We start from the raw sequence: 17,120 nt of genomic DNA, 5'->3' as shown, positions 1-17,120 counted from the left end.
CATGGGGATGTGGGGACACTGGGATGGGATGTGGGGACACTGGGATGGGACATGGGGACACTGGGATGGGATGTGGGGACACTGGGATGGGATGTGGGGACACTGGGATGGGATGTGGGGACACTGGGATGGGACGTGGGGACACTGGGATGGGATGTGGGGACACTGGGATGGGACGTGGGGACACTGGGATGGGATGTGGGGACACTGGGATGGGACGTGGGGACACTGGGATGGGATGTGGGGACACTGGGATGGGATGTGGGGACACTGGGATGGGATGTGGGGACACTGGGAGGGGGTGTGGGGACACTGGGAGGGGGTGTGGGGACACTGGGATGGGGTGTGGGGACAAGGGGATGGGACGTGGGGACAAGGGGATGGGACGTGGGGACACTGGGATGGGACATGGGGACACGGGGATGGGACACTGGGACATAGGGACAGGACACAGGCTATGGGGCCGCCCTGGCGAGGCCGAGAAGGGTTGGCCCCCACACGACCCTTACCCCCATGGTGTTTACCCAGGCCCGGCCACCCCGAACGGGGGGCGGGAGCTGATCCCGATGGATAAAAGCAGCCCCAACGGGGCCTCCATAGCCCCAAATCCTGCCCAGGTGAGGGACACTGGTGCTGGGCTGTGGGGTCAGGATGGGGAAAGGCTGGAGCCAGGGGGCTGGAATGGGATAGGGATGGAGCTGTGGGGCTGGGATGGGGCAGGATGGGGCAGTGGAGCTGTGGGGCTGGGATGGGGCAGGATGGTGGCAGTGGAGCTGTGGGGCTGGGATGGGGCTGTGGGATGGGATGGGACGGGACAGGATGGTGCCAGTGGAGCTGTGGGGCTGGAATGGGGCAAGATGGTGGCAGTGGAGCTGTGGGATGGGATGGGACGGGACAGGAACGGGGCCATGGGGCAGGAGCAGACCCCGGCCCTATGGGGCAGCCCCATGGTGACACCGCCCCATACCCCTGGCCCCAGCCTGGCACGATGAAGGCAGTGACGGCCGCGGTGCTGCTGGTGCTGGTGCTGGCGCTGGGGCCGGTCGGGGCCGCGCGGTCCCGGAGGGAGGCTCCAGCTGAGGACGCTCCCGAGGTCCCGGCCGAGGATTTCTTCAGCCGCCACCTCCAGAGCTTCTCGGACTTCATGACCAAGGACCTGCCCCAGCGCCTGCAGGTGGAGGAGATGCGGAGCCAGGCAGAGTATGGAACAGAGGGGACACGGGGGCTGCGGTCCCATCCCTGCTCCTGTCCCCATCCCTGCTCCTGTCCCCATCCCTGCTCCTGTCCCCATCCCTGCTCCTGTCCCCATCCCCTGTCCCCATCCCTGCTCCTGTCCCCAACCCTGCTCCTGTCCCCATCCCTGCTCCTGTCCCCATCCCTGCTCCTGTCCCCATCCCCGCTCCCATCCTTGATCCCATCCCCGGTCCCTTCCTCTTCCCTGTTCCTATCCCCATTCCCACTCCCATCCCCGCCCCATCCCCAGTCCCTTCCCCTTCCCTGCTCCCATCCCTACTCCCATCTCTGCTCCCATCCCCACTCCCATTCCCATCCTCGGTCCCTTCCTCTTCCCCGTTCCCATCCCCATGCCCGCTCCCATTCCCGCTCCCATCCCCATTCCCACTCCCATCCCCATCTCTGATCCTTTCCCCATCCCCGTTCCCATCCTTGATCCCATCCCCTCCACCATCCTCATCCCTGCTCCCATCCCCATTCCTATCCCCATCCCCAGTCCCTTCCCCTTCCCTGCTCCCATCCCCGCTCCTATCTCCGCTCCCATCCTCATCCCCGGTCCCTTCCCCATTCCCATCCCCATTCCCGCTCCCATCCCCATTCCCATCCCTATCCCCGCTCCCATCTGCGCTCCCGTCCCTATCTCCGGTCCTTTCCCCATCCCCGGTCCCATCCTTGATCCCATCCCCAGTCCCTTCCCCTTCCCCGTTCCCATCCCCATTCCCGCTCCCATCCCCATCCCCTGTCCCATCCTTGATCCCATCCCCTCTCCCATCCCCATCCCCTCTCCCATCCCCACTCCTATCCCCATTCCCGTCCCCGTTCCCATCCCCATTCCCGCTCCCATCCCCATCCCCATTCCCGTCCCCGCTCCCATCCCCTCTCCCATCCCCATCCCCTCTCCCCCCCAGGGCATACCTGGACCGGGCCAACAAGCAGCTGACTCCGCTGGCTCAGGAGCTTCGGAGCAATGTCCTGGGGCTCTTCTCGTCCCTGCTGGACCTGGGCAAGAGCAAGGAGCAGCGCTGAGCCCCCCCCGACCCCCCCGACGGCCCCCGAGCCCCACAGCCCCCCCCCAATAAACCCCTTGAGATGCTGCTGTGACCCGAGCTGTGGGATGGGGGTGGGAATGGGGAGGGGGGAATGGGAATTAGGAATTAGGGGATGGGGGGATGGGAATTGGGGGGAATTGAGGGGATGGGAATTGGGGGGAATTGGAGGGGATGGGAATGGAGGAATAGGAATTGCGGGATAGGAGTTAGGGGAGATGGGAATGGAAGGACAGGAATTGGGGGGATGGGAATTAAGGGATGGGAATGGGGAAATGGATTGGGGGGGATGGGAATTAGGGACATGGGAATTGGGGGGAATGGGAGGATGGGAACTGGGGACACAGGAATTAGGGGATAGAAACTGGGGGCAGGGAATGGAAGGATGGGAATTATGGGGGTGGGAATAGGGGGAACAGGAATGAGGGATATGGGAATTGAGGGAATAGAATTGGGGGGATGAAAATTGGGGGACATGAGAATTGGGGGGGATGGGAAATAGGGGAGATGGGAATGGAGGGGTGGGAATTGGGGGGGGATGGGAATGGGGGGGATGGGAATGGGGGGGATGGGAACGGGGTCACGGGACAGGGCACACGGGGGCACCCACGGGCCGGGAGGCGGTGGCCGAGCCCCGCCCCCCCCCTCGAGGCTCCGCCCCTCCAGCACTAAAGATGGCGGCGCCGCGGGCGCGTCACGCTCCGCCCGTGCCCGTAATAAAGATGGCGGCGCCCACACCCTCCCCCCTCCGTGGGTGCGTCACTCCCTTAACCAAGATGGCGGCGCGGCCTCCGTCGTCACTTCCGCCCTCAGCCAAGATGGCGGTGTTCCGGCCCGGCCATGGCGGAGGAGGCGGCGCGGCGGGCGGTGGCGGAGCTGCCGCTGCTGCGGACGGCGGCAGGGCCGCGGGACCGGGAGCTGTGGGCGCCGCGCCTCAAGGAGGAGTACCGGGCGCTCATCCAGGTGCGGGGCCCGCCCCTTCCGGTTCCCTCTCGCTCCGGTTCCCCCCCCCCCTCTCTCCGGTCCCGGTTCCGGTTCCCCCCCCCCGGTCCGTGTCTCCCCTCGAATCCGGTTCCGTTTGCTCCGGTTCCTCTCCCGGTTCGGATCCGTTGCCCCCCCCCCGTGTCCGGTCTCCTTCCCGGTTTACCCCCCGGTCTGTGTCTCCCCTCGAATCCGGTTCCGTTCCGGTTCTGTCCCGGTTCGGTTCCGTTGCCACCCCCCCCCTCCGGTACCATTCCCGGTTCCGGATTCCCCCCGGTCCGTGTCACCCCTCGAGTCCGGTTCCGTTTGCTCCGGTTCGGTTCCGTTGCCACCCCCCTTCGCTCCGGTCCCCCCCCCCCCCCCCCCCCGAGTACGGTTCCGTTTGCTCCGGTTCCGTTTGCTCCGGTTCGGTTCCATTGCCACCCCCCTTCGCTCCGGTCCCCCTCCCCCCCTCGAATCCGGTTCCGTTTGCTCCGGTTCCTGTCCCGGTTCTGTTCCGTGTGTGTCCCCCCCCCTCCGTGTCCGGTTCCCCCTCGATTCAATCCCGTTCGTGTCCCCCCCCGCAGTACGTGGAGAACAACAAACGCGCCGATAACGACTGGTTCCGCCTGGAGTCCAACGCCGAGGGCACCCGGTGGGTGACGGGGGGTGCCCGGGGGGGTCCCGGTGGGGGGTTCCGGTCCCTGACCCCCCCCCCCCCCCCCGTGTTACAGATGGTTCGGTCGGTGCTGGTACATCCACGAGCTGCTCAAGTACGAGTTCGCCATCGAGTTTGATGTGAGCAGGGATGGAGGGGGGGGGGACACAGGGAATTGGGGGGGGGTCATGGGGTACTGACCCCCCCCCCCCGGTGTCACCTCCCCCCCCAGATCCCGGTTACGTACCCCAACACCGCCCCCGAGATCGCCATCCCGGAGCTGGACGGGAAGACAGCCAAGATGTACAGGTTGGGGGGGACCCATAGCAAACGGGGGGTGTCCAGGGGGGGGTCCCTGCGGTGCTGACCCCCTCTGACCCCCCCCAGGGGTGGTAAAATCTGCCTCAGTGACCACTTCAAGCCCCTCTGGGCCCGGAATGTCCCCAAGTTCGGCTTGGCCCATCTGATGGCGCTGGGGGTGAGTTGGGGGGGGTGTGGGGATACTCGGTTTGGGGGAGGGGGGATCCCCTCGGTTTGTGGGGGGGTCCTATGGCTCTCACCCTCTGTCCCCACAGCTCGGGCCCTGGCTGGCAGTGGAGATCCCAGACCTGGTGGCCAAAGGGATCATCCAGCACAAAGAGAAGTGACCAAGGGGGAGTTGGGAGGCGCAGCCCCCCTGTCCCCCCCCATCCTGCCCCTCTCCCCACTGCTGCCATGCCCTGTTTGCCCCCCAATAAACTCTTCCCCCCCCCCGGCATTGCCGTTGCTTGGTGCGACCCTACAATAGCGCAGTCCTGGAGGACACTGTCCCTTTAAGAGAGCGGCTCTGCGGCGCCTTTAAGGGGGGGGGGGGGGGGCAGACGCCGCTGCGTTTCCATAGCGACGCCGGCGGAGGTGTTAGGGGGCGGGGCTTGACGGCTGCGGCGCATGCGCAGTGCGTGCAGAGAAGCCGCCGGGGGCGGGGCCGCGGGGAGGGAGGAACAAAGATGGCGGCGGGGGCTGCGGGAGTTGTTGCCATGGCGGCCCGCGGGAGGTGCGGTGAGGGGGGGGGGGGGGGGGGGTCCGGGGCTCCGGTACCGGGAGGGGGGGGAAGAGGGAGGAGGTGTCCGGTATCCGGTATCCGGTTGTGTCCGGTTGTGTCCGGTGGTGTCCTGTGCTGGGCCCGGGGCGCGGAGGGGGTGGGGGCCTTCGCCCCGCCTGGCAACGCCGGGGTTGTGGCTGTTACCGGGGCCGAGCCCCCCCCCCCCGTCCGGTGCTGCAGCGGAGGGGGTCGGGACCGGAGGGGGTCGGGACCGGAGGGGGGGGGGGGGGTGGGGGAGGCTCCGTGACTCAACCCCCCCCAACCGGACGCGTCTCTCCCGGTGCCGCAGGGCCCCTGCCGACGGGACCCTGCGCCCGTGCCCTGCCCGCGGGGGGCTGTGAGCGGGGAACGAGGCGGCGGCAGAGGTGGGTCCGGTCCCGTCCCGTGTCCCCCCCTCCCCGGTGCCCTCCTCCCAGTGCCCCCCCCCCATCCCCGGTGCCTTCCTCCCGGTGCCCACCCCCCATCCCCGGTGCCCTCCTCCCAGTGCCCCCCCCCCATCCCCGGTGCCTTCCTCCCGGTGCCCACCCCCCATCTCCCCCATTCCCGGTGCCCTCCTCCTGGTGCCCCCCCCCCCATCCCCCCCATCCCCGGTGCCCCCCCCATCCCCGGTGCCCCCCCCCCCATCCCCGGTGCCCTCCTCCTGGTGCCCCCCCCATCCCCCTCCCATACCCGGTGCCCCCCCCCCATCCCCGGTGCCCTCCTCCCGGTGCCCCCCCCCATCCCTGGTGCCCTCCTCCCGGTGCCCCCCCCCCATCCCCCATTGCTGTCCCCGCAGGTCTCCGCTCCCCACCATGCCCCAGGCCTCGGAGCACCGCGGGAGCCGCTCCCGGGACGCCGCCGTTGTCACTTCGCAGCCCAAAGCCGCCTCCAAGCTGCCCACGGGGCACCGAGCGCTGAGCCAGGAGCGCCGTGCGGCCGCCATGGCCTCCGCCAACGGCCTGTCCCCGGCGCCCAAGCTCCGGCTGCTGCCGCCGCCGCGCCCGGGGCCTCTGGATGAGCGCGGCAAGAAGCTGGAGCTGGAGCGCGGCCGGGCCTCGAAGCGCGGTGACGCGGTGCGAGGAGCCTCGTGCCGCCGAGGCCCCCTCAAGGCCGACCACGCAGTGCGGGTGCCGGGGTCCCCGCAGGCGGCACCGGTCAGCGCCTCCCTCTCGCTGCCCAGCGGAGCCGAGCGCCGGAGGAGCAACCTGGCGCGCTCCAAATCCATCAGCATCGGTGACCTGAGCCAGGGCGGTGGAGGCCGTGCCGAGGACGTGGCCGCGGTGCTGAGCCGCCTGGTGCTGCGGGACTGCGGGCACCAGCTGGCGCTGCGCCGGAGCTCCTCGCTGCGCAGGGTCAATGTGGCCCCGGGGCTGGACGGGAAGCCTGGGGTGCCCCTGCTCTCCTGCCCCCGGACTCGCGCCATTCCCGACCCCACGTATCCCATCCCGGCGCCCGGCAGCCCCGCGCTGGGCAGAGCCCCCCTGCCCGTGCGGCCGGAGGAGAAGGCAGCAGTAAGAGCATCAGGGTTTATCCTCCTTCATCCCCACTGGGGCCTCACCTCTCCTTGGTGCCATCCCCATTCCCATAGCAATCCATGGGATTAAAGCCCTGAAACCCCACAGGATTGCGGTGCCCGTCCCCGGTGCCGCTTCGCCCCCGCACCGGTGGGTGTTTGTCCCTGCTCCGGTGCCGTTGTCCCCTCCGTGGCTCAGGCACTAATTAATCCCCATGAGCTGCAGCCCAGAATAGCAGGGGGAAATCGGCTCAGGCGCGGTTGGGAGGCAGCCGGGAGCCGGTGGAGCCGGTGCCGGGGCCATGCCGGGGCTGGCGGTGCTGCCACAGCGGCTGCTGCCGAAGCCCCGCGCTGCCGCCGTGGCCGAGTCGGTGGCTCAAGCAGCGGTTATGGGGCTGCTCCTCGTCACCGGAGAGGTGCCAGGGCCGGGGGGTGGCTATGGGGGGGATGCCAACAAGGGTTTGGTGCTCACCATATCCCTTTGTGTCCCCACAGCCCCATCACACGCTGCTGCTGGGCTCCGGCCACGTCGGCCTCAGGAACCTGGGTAACACGGTAAGTGCCGGTGGGCCCCGTTGTGGTGACACAACAGGGGTGTCCCCATCCCCGCGGGGGTCCCCATGGCGTGGCCGTGGCACCACCGCTGTCCCCACAGTGCTTCATGAACGCGGTGCTGCAGTGCCTGAGCAGCACCAAACCCCTCCGGGACTATTGCCTGCGCCGCGACTTCCAGCAGGAGCAGCCCCGCGGCCCCCAGGAGCTCACGGAAGGTGGGACCGGAGCATCCCCCCCCACACTAAACCCCCCTTTAGGCCTGACCTAACCCCCCCTGTCCCCGCAGCCTTTGCCGATGTCATCGCCGCGCTCTGGCATCCGGATGCGGCCGAAGCCGTCAACCCCGGGCGCTTCAAGGCCGTGTTCCAGAAGTACGTCCCCTCCTTCACCGGATACAGGTGAGGTTCCCCCCCCCCCAAGGGCATCCCCAGCTCCATGGGGGGGTCCGGGGGTGCGATGGCTCCGTGTGCCCCCCCCCACAGCCAACAGGATGCACAGGAGTTCCTCAAGTTCTTCATGGACCGGCTCCATGTGGAGATCAACCGCAAAGGGCGCCGGACCCCCAGCATCCTGTCGGACACGCGGCGACCCCCGACCCTGGAGGACCCCGAGGGGCTGAGGTGAGGGGGGACACACACACAGACCCACACAAAGGGGGGGTCCTGGGGGTGCCCCCCCCGAGCTCCCACCTCTCACCCCACAGCGACGACGAGCGCGCCAACGTGATGTGGAAGCGGTACCTGGAGAGGGAGGACAGCAAGATTGTGGGTGAGCAATGTCTGGGTCCTCCGGCACCCCATAGCACCCCTCGGGGGGGCCCTTCTGACCCCCCTATCCCATCCTCTCACCCCCAGACCTCTTTGTGGGACAGCTGAAGAGCTGCCTCAAGTGCCAGGCATGCGGTTACCGCTCCACCACCTTCGAGGTCTTCTGTGATCTCTCCCTGCCCATCCCAAAGGTAGGCATGGGGCTGAACCCCCCACCCCATTTTGTCACCCCCAGACCCCCCCTTTTCCCCTTCAAGGCTCCCCTTTATCCCCCCCCTTTCCCCATCAGAAAAGCTTTGCCGGGGGCCGGGTCTCGCTCCACGACTGCTTCAGCCTCTTCACCAAGGAGGAAGAGCTCGACTCAGAGAACGCCCCGGTGAGGACCAGGGGGGCCTTGGAGTGTCCCCCCCCCACCCCATGGCGGTGCCCCCCTCACCGGTGCCGTGCCCCCCGCAGGTGTGTGACAAGTGCCGCCAGCGGACCCGGAGCACCAAGAAGCTGACGATCCAGCGCTTCCCTCGCATCCTGGTGCTCCGTATCCTTTGCCATGGGATGGTTAAGGGTATCCCAGTGCTCATGGGGGGGGGGGTCCCGGTGCTCATGGGGGGGTCCCGGTGCTGCTGCTGTGTTTCCCCTTAATCCCCCCCCCCCAGACCTGAACCGGTTCTCCACCACCCGCTACTCCATCAAGAAGTGCTCTGTCTTCGTGGACTTCCCCCTGCAGCAGCTCAACCTGCGGGAGTTCGCCAGCGAGAAGGCAGGTGAGGACCCCAGGGCGGGACACTGGGGGGCAATGGGGGGGGGCACACACTGAACCCCCTCTCCCCCCACAGGCACCCCCATTTACACCCTCTACGCCCTCTGCAACCACTCGGGCAGTGTTCACTATGGGCACTACACGGCGCTGTGCCGGGACCCGGCCGGTTGGCGCGTCTACAACGACTCCCGGTAGGTGCCACCGTGCCCGTGGCCCCCTCCTTGTGTCCGCACCCCCGGATCCCTCCTAACCCCCCCCCCATAACCCCTTAATTCACCCCCAATTCCCTCTCAAGGGCCCTTGACCTCCCTAAATCTGCCTCCCACCACCCCCAGTGTCCCCATATCCCTCTTACCCCTTTCCTTGGGCCATATCCACCTCTCTGTATCCCTGACCAGCCCCCTCCCCATGTCTCTGCCCCCTCCCCTGGGCCACATCCATCTCCCTGTGTCCATACCCCTCTCCCTATGTCCCCCTCTTTGTGTTCCTGACCCCATGTCCGTGTCCCCCATCCCATGTCTGTAACCTCGTGCCCATGTCCCCCCATCCTTGCCCCTGTCTCCTGCCCCCCCCCGTTGCTGACGGTGCCCCCGCAGGGTCTCGCCCATCAGCGAGAACCAGGTCCCGTCCAGCGAGGGCTACGTCCTCTTCTATGAGCTGGAGGAGCCGCTCGCCCGACGGCCGTGACCCCCCCGGAGCACCCAAAGTGGGGGTGCCCCCACCAGCCCCCCCCACGGACCCCGCTGGGGAGGGGGAGGGGCGGCCCCACCCCCAGCCCCCCCCACGGACCCCCCTGGGGAGGGGGAGGGGCGGCCCCAGCCCCCCCCACGGACCCCGCTGGGGAGGGGGAGGGGCGGCCGAGGCCCCCTCGGGCTTTTGTCAATAAATTTATTAAGAAAAACACCCAAAAAGCCGCATTTTGGGGGGAGGGGGCGGGGCTATGACGAGGGGGCGTGGCTTCGGTAGCGGGCGTGGTTAGCGGGGAAAGGGGTGTGGCCTGCGGCAGGTCCTCTGATTGGTAGTCCGATACGAGGGGCGGGGCTTGCCGCCGCCTTGTCGCCCTCCTGTTCGTCAGGCGTCCGCGTTACGCTATTGGTTCTCCGCGTCTTTAGTCCCGCCCCTTACCATGACCGGGGGGCGTGGCCTGCTGCTGGAGGCTGATTGGCTGGCGTAGCACGGAGGCGGGGTTTGATGCCGTTTAGCTCCGCCCCTCACCTTGCGCATCGTCATCCCATTGGCTCAGCGCCTCCTTAGTCCCTCCCTCTGTCCTTATCAGGAGAGGGGGCGGAGCCTCCCCCTCCGGGCTCCGGTAGCGGGGCCGGTGCGGGGCCTCCATGGCACCGACCGTGGCTGTGGTCGGGGGCGGCATCAGCGGCCTGGCCGCCTGCTACCACCTGAGCCGCGGTCCTCGGCCGCCCAAGGTGAGCCCGGGGGCACCGGGGGGTGGGTTCCGGTGTTACCGGTGGGTTCCGGTGTTACCGGTGGCTCCAGGTGTTACCGGCGGGTCCCGGTGTTACCGGTAGGTACCGGTGTTACCGGCGGGTCCCGGTCCGCAGGTGCTGCTGCTGGAGGCCGGCGCCCGGCTCGGGGGGTGGCTGCAGAGCACCCGCGCTGCCGACGGGGCCGTGTTCGAGCATGGCCCGAGGGGGATCCGGCCCGGGGGGGCTGCGGGAGCCGACACCTTGCACATGGTAACAGGATTGGGGTGCAGTGGGGGTCTGGGGGTGGTCTCGGGTTGGTTTGGGGACCCGAGGGGGGACCCTTGGGGGGGGATGGGGTCTGGGATGGTCCCGGCTGTGTGCGGGGCCGCTCGGTTGGTGATGGGGTCCGATCCCGTCCCCCCCGTCCCCGCAGGTGTCGGAGCTCGGCCTGGCCGGTGCGGTCCTGCCCGTGCCCGGGGACCACCCGGCCTCCAGGAACCGGTTCCTGTACGTGGCTGGGGCCCTGCACAAGCTGCCGTCGGGGCTGGGGTAGGTGCCCGGTGCTGCCCGTTCCCGGTGCCCCCGCGGTGCTGTGCCCTGACCCCCCCGTCCGCAGGGCGCTGCTGCGGCCGGTGCCGCCGTTCTCACGGGCGCTGCTGTGGAGCGGCCTCCGGGACCTCGTGGCACCGGCAGGGACGGAACCGGACGAGAGCATCCACACGTTCGCGTCCCGTCGCTTCGGTCGGGAGGTGCGTGCGTGCCGCGGCCGATACCCGTTATCGCGGCCCGGCAGGCGCAGGCGGGGCCGGGGCTGAGCGCTGCGTGCCCCGCAGGTGGCGGACATCGCGGTGGACAGTGTGTGCCGGGGGGTGTTCGCCGGGGACTGCCGAGCGCTGAGCGCCCGTTCCTGCTTCCCGAGGCTGTTCCAGGCCGAGCGGAGCCGGCGCTCGGTGCTGCTGGGGCTGGCGCTGGGCTCCGGGGACGGGAACGGAGCCGAGTCGGGGCTGAGCCGTCGGGCACGGACCGAGCGCTGGAGCCAATGGTCGCTGCGGGGAGGGATGGAGACACTGCCCCAGGCGCTGGCGGAGTTCCTGCGAGAGCGCGGAGTGGAGCTGCGGTGCCACCAGCGCCTGCAGAGCCTGCGCCGATGCCACCATGGCGGCTGGGAGGTGCGGACCTGGAGGGGGGAGCGTCTTCATTGCCTTCCTCCATCCCTGTGTCCCTGTGCCCATATCCTGCATCACTGCATCCCTGTGTCCTCAGCTGTGTCCCCCCATCACTGCATCCCTGTGTCCTCATCCATGTCCCATCACTGCATCCCTGTGTCCTCATCCATGTCCCATCACTGCATCCCTGTGTCCTCATCCGTGTCCCATCACTGCATCCCTGCATCCTCATCCGTGTCCCATCACTGCATCCCTGTGTCCTCAGCCGTGTCCCATCACTGCATCCCTGTGTCCTCAGCCGTGTCCCCCATCACTGCATCCCTGTGTCCTCAGCCGTGTCCCCCCATCACTGCATTCCTGAGTACCCATCACCATATCCCTCATCACTGCATTCCTCCGTGTCCCTGTCCCCATGTCCCACATAAACACATCCCTGTGTCCCTATGCCTGCATCCCTGAGTACCCATCACCACATCCCCTATCACTGTGTCTCCCATCACTACATCCCTGTGTCGCCATCCCTGCATCCTCATCCTTGTCCCCAGTCACTGCATCCCTGAGTACCCATCACATCCCCCATCACTACACCCCCATCACTGAATTCCTGTGTTTCCCATCACATCCCTGTCCCCATATCCCTGCATCCCCATGTCTTCATGTCCCCATCACTGCATCCCTCATCCCCACATCCCCCATCACCATCCTCCTTCCCCACAGCTCACCCTGACCGACGGCACCGTCACAGCCGACCACGTTGTCAGCGCGCTCCCGGCTGCAGGTGGATGTTGGTTGCCGGTGCTGACCCCTCCGGATGCCACCAGGACGGGGAGGGGGCACCATTGTCCGTGCCCCCATCCTCACCCGTGTCCCCCTGTCCGCAGCACTGGCTGAGGTGCTGCCGGCCGAGGCCGCGGCGCTGGCGCAGGAGCTGCGGCACATCCCGGCGGTGTCGGTGGCTGTGGTGAACCTGCAGTACAAGGATGTCACACTGCCTGTTACGGTGAGAGCAGCACCCGGGGGGCCCAAGGGTGACCCCAGCACCCAAGGGTGACCCCAGCACCCAAGGGTGTTCCCAGCACCCAAGGGTGTTCCCAGCACCCAAGGGTGACCCCAGCCCCCTCCTGCCCAGGGCTTCGGGCACTTGGTGCCCTCCTCAGAGGATGGGTCCCTCCTGGGCATCGTCTATGACTCAGTGGCCTTCCCTGAGCACAACGGCACAGGCGCGGCCTCGCTGCGGCTCACGGTGAGCACCGGGGCCGGGATTGGGCTGGATCCTGGTACCAATCCCTGGAAACACTCACGGTGCCAATAGGTGATGCTGGGAGGAGCCTGGTTCGAGCAGAGCTTCGGGGACCCGGCCACGGTGGCACCGGAGCTGCTGCTGCACCGGGCACAGGCTGCTGTGAGGGAGCAGCTGGGGCTGGAGCCGGCCCCGACCCACTCCATTGTCAGGGTGCACCAGGTGGGTGCCAGCACCCATGGGTGGGGGGCATATGGGGGGGGTCCAAAGGGACTCATTGACTGTTCCCCCCCCAGGCCTGCATCCCACAGTACACACTGGGCCACTGGCAGCGCACAGGTAAGTGGGTGCTGAGGAGTGGGGGGGCACCCGATGCCCCCTCCCCGGTACCCAGCACCCATCCCGGCCCCACAGAGCGCATCAGCCGCTTCCTGGCCGAGCATCACCTGCCCCTGAGCCTCATTGGAGCCTCCTACAGTGGCGTCTCCGTCAACGACTGCATTGCCAGCGCCAAGGCGGCCGTGGAGCGGCTGCTGGGGCCGCGGCACTGACCCCCCCCAGCACTGACCCCCCCCCAGCACCCACGGCCATAGGACAAAGTGTATTTTTTAATTGAAAAACCCATATAAAGGTCCAGGGAGCGGCTCATAAATAGAATAAATAACGTTGGGCCTGGCCCCGCGGCCTCCCCGGCACCGGCAGCTCCCGGTGGAGCTCTCCAGGATATGGTGGGGCCCTTCCCGGTGCCCTGAGTCCGATGGGGGCCGGGGTCAGCGGGTGCCCCGTGCCAGGCTCCGGTTGTCCCCGCGGGCCGGCATCATCCCCTCATCCTGCACCACCACATCGGTGCCACCAGCACCAGCACCCATCGGGCTGCGCTGGGTGATGCCCGGCACCGGTTGGGTGCTGTTGGGTGCCGGTGGCCGGTGCGGGGTCAGCGCGAGGCCCCGGTCCCCCCAGGCCACGGGGTCCCGGGGGGGTTTGCGCAGCATCTCCTCCCGGAAGAGGCTGGTGCTGCTCCGGTGCCGTTGGCCCTCGTGGCCGGGGGCCGGGGGGCGGCGGGCGGCACGCGGGTCCGTGCCGATGTCCACGGTCAGGTTGGTGTAGAGCGGGTGCAGGTGCTTGGCCAGCAGCACATAGCTCAGTGAGTTCATCCCATCCTGCGTCCACATCCGCTGCGTGCGGATCAGGAGGTCGAACCTGCACCAAAGGAGGATGGAACGGGCACAGTCACCACCGAGACCCCCCCTAAAACCCACCCCCCCAAACCCCAACGTGCGCCCCACAACCTGTGGGGGTTCTCCTCGTTGCCTTTGTCACTCTTGTGCTTCACCATCTTGTAGTGGCCGATGGAGACGGGCGGGCGGGCGATCTTCATCCCGGCCAGGCGCACCCTGCAATGGGGTGCTGTGGTGTCACTGGGGGGGTGCTGGGATGGGGACACCCCTGTCACCTCCTGGGTCCTACCTGGTGGCGATGTCGTCGTCCTCTCCGCCCCAGCCCCAGTACTCGTTGGGGAAGCCATTGATCTTCATGTACTGGTCCGGGGTGAGCGCTGAGACCCCCCCGAAGTACTGAGGATAGGGCAGGCTGTGGGGGGGGACACGGTGCTGAGCCACAGCTCCCGGTGTCCCCGGTGTCCCCTCCGCCTCCATCACCCACCTGTACCCGAACTTGTTCATGGCCACAGAGACGTGTTTGGGGTTCCATGGGTCGCATGTGTAGAGGTTGTGATCGTTCTCCGGGATGAGATCCACGTCGTGCAGGAAGAGACAATCCCATTCCTCATCCTTCAGCGCCTCCTTCACCCCCACGTTCAGCAGCTTCGCTCGGTTGAACGTGGAGTTCCCGGCCTGCGGGTGAGGACACGGAGCCGGTAACGGAGCCGGTAACGGTGCCGGTAACAGCGGTGTGGATCCGGTGTCCCCCCAGCCTCACCTGGTGCACCACATAGATGCCGTACTGGAGCTGCTGGCGCTGCAGGAAGGGGTGCAGGTAGTAGAGCAGGTGGCCCAGGTGGGTCTCCCGGTTGCGGTGTGGGATGATGATGGCCGTGCGGGACCGGGGCTCGCAGCCGGGGGGTTGGTACCGGCCTCCCTCCTGCACCGCTGGGTTCTTGGCCTGGATCTGCTCCAGCGTCGGCACCCGGCTGAAGGTCACGGTCAGCGGCCCCACTGCGGGAGGAGCAAGGGGAGGGTTGGGGGGGGCAGCCCTGGGGCCGTTCCCATAGCCCTAAACACAGGGAGCAGCCCCAGTGCAACCGGTTGGGCCGGTTCCTTCCCTGCAGAACCGGTTCTGCTGCTCATGGAGGGGGAGGTTCCTCCCCTGCGAGCCGGTTCTTCAGCAGGGGGTGGCCTGGTCCTCCCCCATTGGGGCCGGATCTCGTTCCGGGTCCCTGCTCTGGCTACCATAGAACCAGTTCTGCCCCCGGCAGGGCCGGTTCTCCCTCTGTATTATCCGGTTCCTCCCCATTGAGGCCGGTTCTCGTTGTGGGTCCCTGTTCTGCCTATCATAGAACCAGTTCTCCCCCTATAGTGCCCGATTCTCCCCCATTGGGGCCGGTTCTCCCCCCACAGAGCCCGGTCCTCTTCCCGTAGGCCCCGTTCTGCCCCAGAGAAGGCCGGTTCTCCCCCTGTATTGTCCAGTTCTGCCCCTGTAGTGCCCGGTTCTTCCCCACTGAGGCCGGTTCTCGTTGTGGGTCCCTGCTCTGGCTACCATAGAACTAGTTCTGCCCCCGGAAGGGCCGGTTCTCCCCCTGTATTGTCCGGTTCTTCCCTCACTGGGGCCGGTTCTCTTCCCGTAGGGCCCATTCTGCCCCAGAGAAGGCCGGTTCTCCCCTGTATTGTCCAGTTCTCCCCGTGTATTGTCCGGTTCTTCCCCACTGAGGCCGGTTCTCGTTGTGGGTCCCTGCTCTGCCATCACAGAACGAGTTCTGCCCCGGAAGGGCCGGTTCTCCCCCATTGGCCCCGGTTCTCCCCCATTGGCCCCGGTTCTCTTCCCGGTGCCCTCCCCTTCCCCCCACGGCCTCCGGTTCTCCCCCGTTAGGAGCTCACCGAGGAAGGGCGAGCGCTGTGGGCAGAAGGGCAGCGGCCGCGCGGGGTCGGGCGGTGCGCGCTCCCGCGGCAGGAGCCGGCTGAGGTTCGCGTACACATCGTGCGTACGGGAGTAGTCAAAGACGGGGCCGGAAACGCGGCCGAACAGGGACGTGAGGCTCCGGAACCCGCCCAGCGAGAAGTAAGCGACGAAGGCGAATTGGCACCCGACGAGCAGCGCCAGCGAGCGCGGCCGCTCCAGCAGCCGCCGGGGCATGGCGGGGCCCGGTCACCGAGCACCGGGCGGCATCGTGGGCCCAGCGGAGGCCGCGGCCCCTCCGGTACCGGCGGAAGCGCCTCAGCACCGACCGGGCAGCGCCGCCATCTTGGACGCACTGGGGAGGGAGGGGGGAGTGCGCATGCGTGAGGGGGTGGAGCCTCATGGGTGGGGGCGCGCTTAAAGGGGCCGCTGCCGGAGGTGGTGGTGGGGCTCACATGGTGTAACCGAGGGGTGAGGTTGAGGTCAAGGAGGGGTCAAGGTCGGGACATCGCCCTGTCGTTACCGAGCCCCGAGCCCCGGTTGGAGCCGTCAATGGAGAGCGCGGCCCCGTGACCTGAAGCGGGAGGGGGGGGGGAGGGGGGGCTGAGGCTCCGGTAACGGAGGCTCCCGCAGACGGGCATTAGGACCCAGGAGCCCTGGAGCCGGCGGCAGGGGGCGTGTCCACAGCAAGCTCCACCCCGTGCCGTGTCCATGGCAACCGCGCACGCCACCGCCCTGCTTCCGCGTGTTGGCCACGCCCCTATTGGTGACGTCTCGGAGACGGCGCGCTCTGATTGGGTGCGGGGCGGACGCGGCTCCTCCTGCAGCCCCCGGTTCCGTTTCACCGGCACCACCTTCACCCTCATTGTGCTGTTGAACACAGGGAGCGACCGGACCCGAACCCCGAATTACCCCCAAATTCCCCCCAAATGCCCCCAAATTCCCCTCAAATCCCCCCAAATCTCCCCCAACATCCCAAATTCCCACTAATTCCACACAAATTTCCCCTAAACCTCAGAAATCCCCCAAATCCTCCCAAATTCTCCCCGAATACCTCCAAACCTCCCAAATACACCGAAATTCCCTCCAGATCCTCCCCAAAACCCCACAAATTCCCTCCAAATCTTCCAAATTCCCCCAAACCCCTTAAATCCCCCCAAATCTCCCCCAACATCCCAAATTCCCACTAATTCCCCACAAATTTCTCCTAAACCTCAAAAATCCCCCCAAATACCTCCCAAATACACCCAAATTCCCTCATCTCCCCAAATCCCCACAAATCTCCCCCATAGCCTCCCAAATCCCCTCAGAGCCACCCATTGATCCCAATCCCTGCTCCTGGCATGCTCGCTGCTCACACCCCAATCACAGTTCCACTTCCCATCAACATCCCGGACCCATAGAGGCCGGAACGGGTGAGGCCAGGGGCCGAGGGGGCTCCGGTGGGCCAGGAGCTGCCTTCCATAGGGAACTGGGGGGCACCCAATAAAGCTCCCTCAGCACGGGGGTGCTGGTGCCTGTTCTGGGGTGCTGGGGGCGTCGCTCCCGGTGCCCACGGGCATCACCACAACCACACCTGCTCCATAAATAGCTTTAAATAAGGGCGCTGGAGGCTGCACCCAGAGGGGGGGTCCACAGCCGGGGGGCCCCGGGGCCTGCCCAGGGCTGAGGT

General features: G+C 67.3%; 5 protein-coding genes across 9 annotated transcripts; 4 read left to right on the top strand and 1 right to left on the bottom strand.

The window, feature by feature from the left end:
* Nucleotides 1-417: 417 nt before the first annotated feature.
* APOA2 (apolipoprotein A2) lies at nt 418-2,259 on the top strand. Its single transcript, XM_034071325.1, has 3 exons — nt 418-617; nt 980-1,200; nt 2,142-2,259. The coding sequence occupies exons 1-3, from the start codon at nt 423-425 to the stop codon at nt 2,257-2,259; spliced, it is 534 nt and encodes a 177-aa protein (XP_033927216.1). The 5' UTR covers nt 418-422.
* An 828-nt stretch (nt 2,260-3,087) lies between these two features.
* Nucleotides 3,088-4,654, top strand: UFC1 (ubiquitin-fold modifier conjugating enzyme 1). The gene is made up of 6 exons (XM_034071199.1): nt 3,088-3,242; nt 3,827-3,894; nt 3,974-4,037; nt 4,130-4,206; nt 4,285-4,375; nt 4,473-4,654. The coding sequence occupies exons 1-6, from the start codon at nt 3,120-3,122 to the stop codon at nt 4,542-4,544; spliced, it is 495 nt and encodes a 164-aa protein (XP_033927090.1). The 5' UTR covers nt 3,088-3,119; the 3' UTR covers nt 4,545-4,654.
* A 222-nt stretch (nt 4,655-4,876) lies between these two features.
* On the top strand, nt 4,877-9,318 carry USP21 (ubiquitin specific peptidase 21). 2 transcript variants are annotated; one of them, XM_034071340.1, is made up of 14 exons: nt 4,877-4,930; nt 5,268-5,343; nt 5,754-6,468; nt 6,966-7,025; nt 7,150-7,240; nt 7,312-7,423; nt 7,508-7,645; nt 7,729-7,793; nt 7,880-7,983; nt 8,082-8,168; nt 8,249-8,327; nt 8,446-8,553; nt 8,626-8,740; nt 9,146-9,318. In XM_034071340.1, exons 3-14 carry the CDS (start codon nt 5,770-5,772, stop codon nt 9,234-9,236), a joined length of 1,749 nt encoding a protein of 582 aa, XP_033927231.1. In that variant the 5' UTR covers nt 4,877-4,930; nt 5,268-5,343; nt 5,754-5,769; the 3' UTR covers nt 9,237-9,318. The 2 variants fall into 2 exon arrangements, with proteins under 2 accessions (XP_033927231.1, XP_033927230.1); XM_034071339.1 differs by having other exon boundaries at nt 7,126-7,240.
* A 484-nt stretch (nt 9,319-9,802) lies between these two features.
* On the top strand, nt 9,803-13,028 carry PPOX (protoporphyrinogen oxidase). 4 transcript variants are annotated; one of them, XM_034071217.1, is made up of 11 exons: nt 9,809-9,970; nt 10,106-10,240; nt 10,404-10,519; nt 10,587-10,719; nt 10,804-11,139; nt 11,854-11,914; nt 12,018-12,136; nt 12,266-12,379; nt 12,449-12,598; nt 12,673-12,715; nt 12,791-13,028. In XM_034071217.1, the coding sequence occupies exons 1-11, from the start codon at nt 9,884-9,886 to the stop codon at nt 12,925-12,927; spliced, it is 1,431 nt and encodes a 476-aa protein (XP_033927108.1). In that variant the 5' UTR covers nt 9,809-9,883; the 3' UTR covers nt 12,928-13,028. The 4 variants fall into 4 exon arrangements, with proteins under 4 accessions (XP_033927109.1, XP_033927107.1, XP_033927110.1 ...); XM_034071216.1 differs by having other exon boundaries at nt 9,804-9,970; nt 12,673-13,028; XM_034071219.1 differs by having other exon boundaries at nt 9,805-9,970; nt 10,890-11,139; nt 12,673-13,028.
* B4GALT3 (beta-1,4-galactosyltransferase 3) lies at nt 12,967-15,801 on the bottom strand. The gene is made up of 6 exons (XM_034071220.1): nt 15,430-15,801; nt 14,315-14,550; nt 14,039-14,229; nt 13,844-13,966; nt 13,666-13,770; nt 12,967-13,576 (listed from the first exon to the last, which is right to left on the bottom strand). The coding sequence occupies exons 1-6, from the start codon at nt 15,683-15,685 to the stop codon at nt 13,147-13,149; spliced, it is 1,341 nt and encodes a 446-aa protein (XP_033927111.1). The 5' UTR covers nt 15,686-15,801; the 3' UTR covers nt 12,967-13,146.
* Between the last annotated feature and the right edge of the window lie 1,319 nt (nt 15,802-17,120).

The sequence above is a fragment of the Melopsittacus undulatus genome, chromosome 20, assembly GCF_012275295.1.
Source record: "Melopsittacus undulatus isolate bMelUnd1 chromosome 20, bMelUnd1.mat.Z, whole genome shotgun sequence".
Classification (NCBI taxonomy): Eukaryota; Metazoa; Chordata; class Aves; order Psittaciformes; family Psittaculidae; genus Melopsittacus; species Melopsittacus undulatus.
The sequence above is the reverse complement of the archived record's forward strand: the minus strand, read 5'-3'. Positions and strand labels throughout refer to the sequence as shown.

Coding starts and splice junctions, on each gene's coding strand:
- APOA2 (XM_034071325.1), top strand. CDS start 423: ATGGGACACTGGGACATAGGGACAGGACACAGGCTATGGGGCCGCCCT. Junction 618..979: donor TAGCCCCAAATCCTGCCCAG/GTGAGGGACACT, acceptor CCCTGGCCCCAG/CCTGGCACGATGAAGGCAGT. Junction 1,201..2,141: donor GAGATGCGGAGCCAGGCAGA/GTATGGAACAGA, acceptor TCTCCCCCCCAG/GGCATACCTGGACCGGGCCA.
- UFC1 (XM_034071199.1), top strand. CDS start 3,120: ATGGCGGAGGAGGCGGCGCGGCGGGCGGTGGCGGAGCTGCCGCTGCTG. Junction 3,243..3,826: donor AGTACCGGGCGCTCATCCAG/GTGCGGGGCCCG, acceptor CCCCCCCCGCAG/TACGTGGAGAACAACAAACG. Junction 4,376..4,472: donor CCCATCTGATGGCGCTGGGG/GTGAGTTGGGGG, acceptor CTGTCCCCACAG/CTCGGGCCCTGGCTGGCAGT.
- USP21 (XM_034071339.1), top strand. CDS start 5,770: ATGCCCCAGGCCTCGGAGCACCGCGGGAGCCGCTCCCGGGACGCCGCC. Junction 8,328..8,445: donor CCCTCGCATCCTGGTGCTCC/GTATCCTTTGCC, acceptor CCCCCCCCCCAG/ACCTGAACCGGTTCTCCACC. Junction 8,741..9,145: donor CGCGTCTACAACGACTCCCG/GTAGGTGCCACC, acceptor GTGCCCCCGCAG/GGTCTCGCCCATCAGCGAGA.
- PPOX (XM_034071216.1), top strand. CDS start 9,884: ATGGCACCGACCGTGGCTGTGGTCGGGGGCGGCATCAGCGGCCTGGCC. Junction 9,971..10,105: donor GCGGTCCTCGGCCGCCCAAG/GTGAGCCCGGGG, acceptor CCCGGTCCGCAG/GTGCTGCTGCTGGAGGCCGG. Junction 12,380..12,448: donor CGGCCTCGCTGCGGCTCACG/GTGAGCACCGGG, acceptor CGGTGCCAATAG/GTGATGCTGGGAGGAGCCTG.
- B4GALT3 (XM_034071220.1), bottom strand. CDS start 15,685: ATGCCCCGGCGGCTGCTGGAGCGGCCGCGCTCGCTGGCGCTGCTCGTC. Junction 14,551..15,429: donor ACAGCGCTCGCCCTTCCTCG/GTGAGCTCCTAA, acceptor CTCCTCCCGCAG/TGGGGCCGCTGACCGTGACC. Junction 13,967..14,038: donor ATGAACAAGTTCGGGTACAG/GTGGGTGATGGA, acceptor CCCCCCCCACAG/CCTGCCCTATCCTCAGTACT.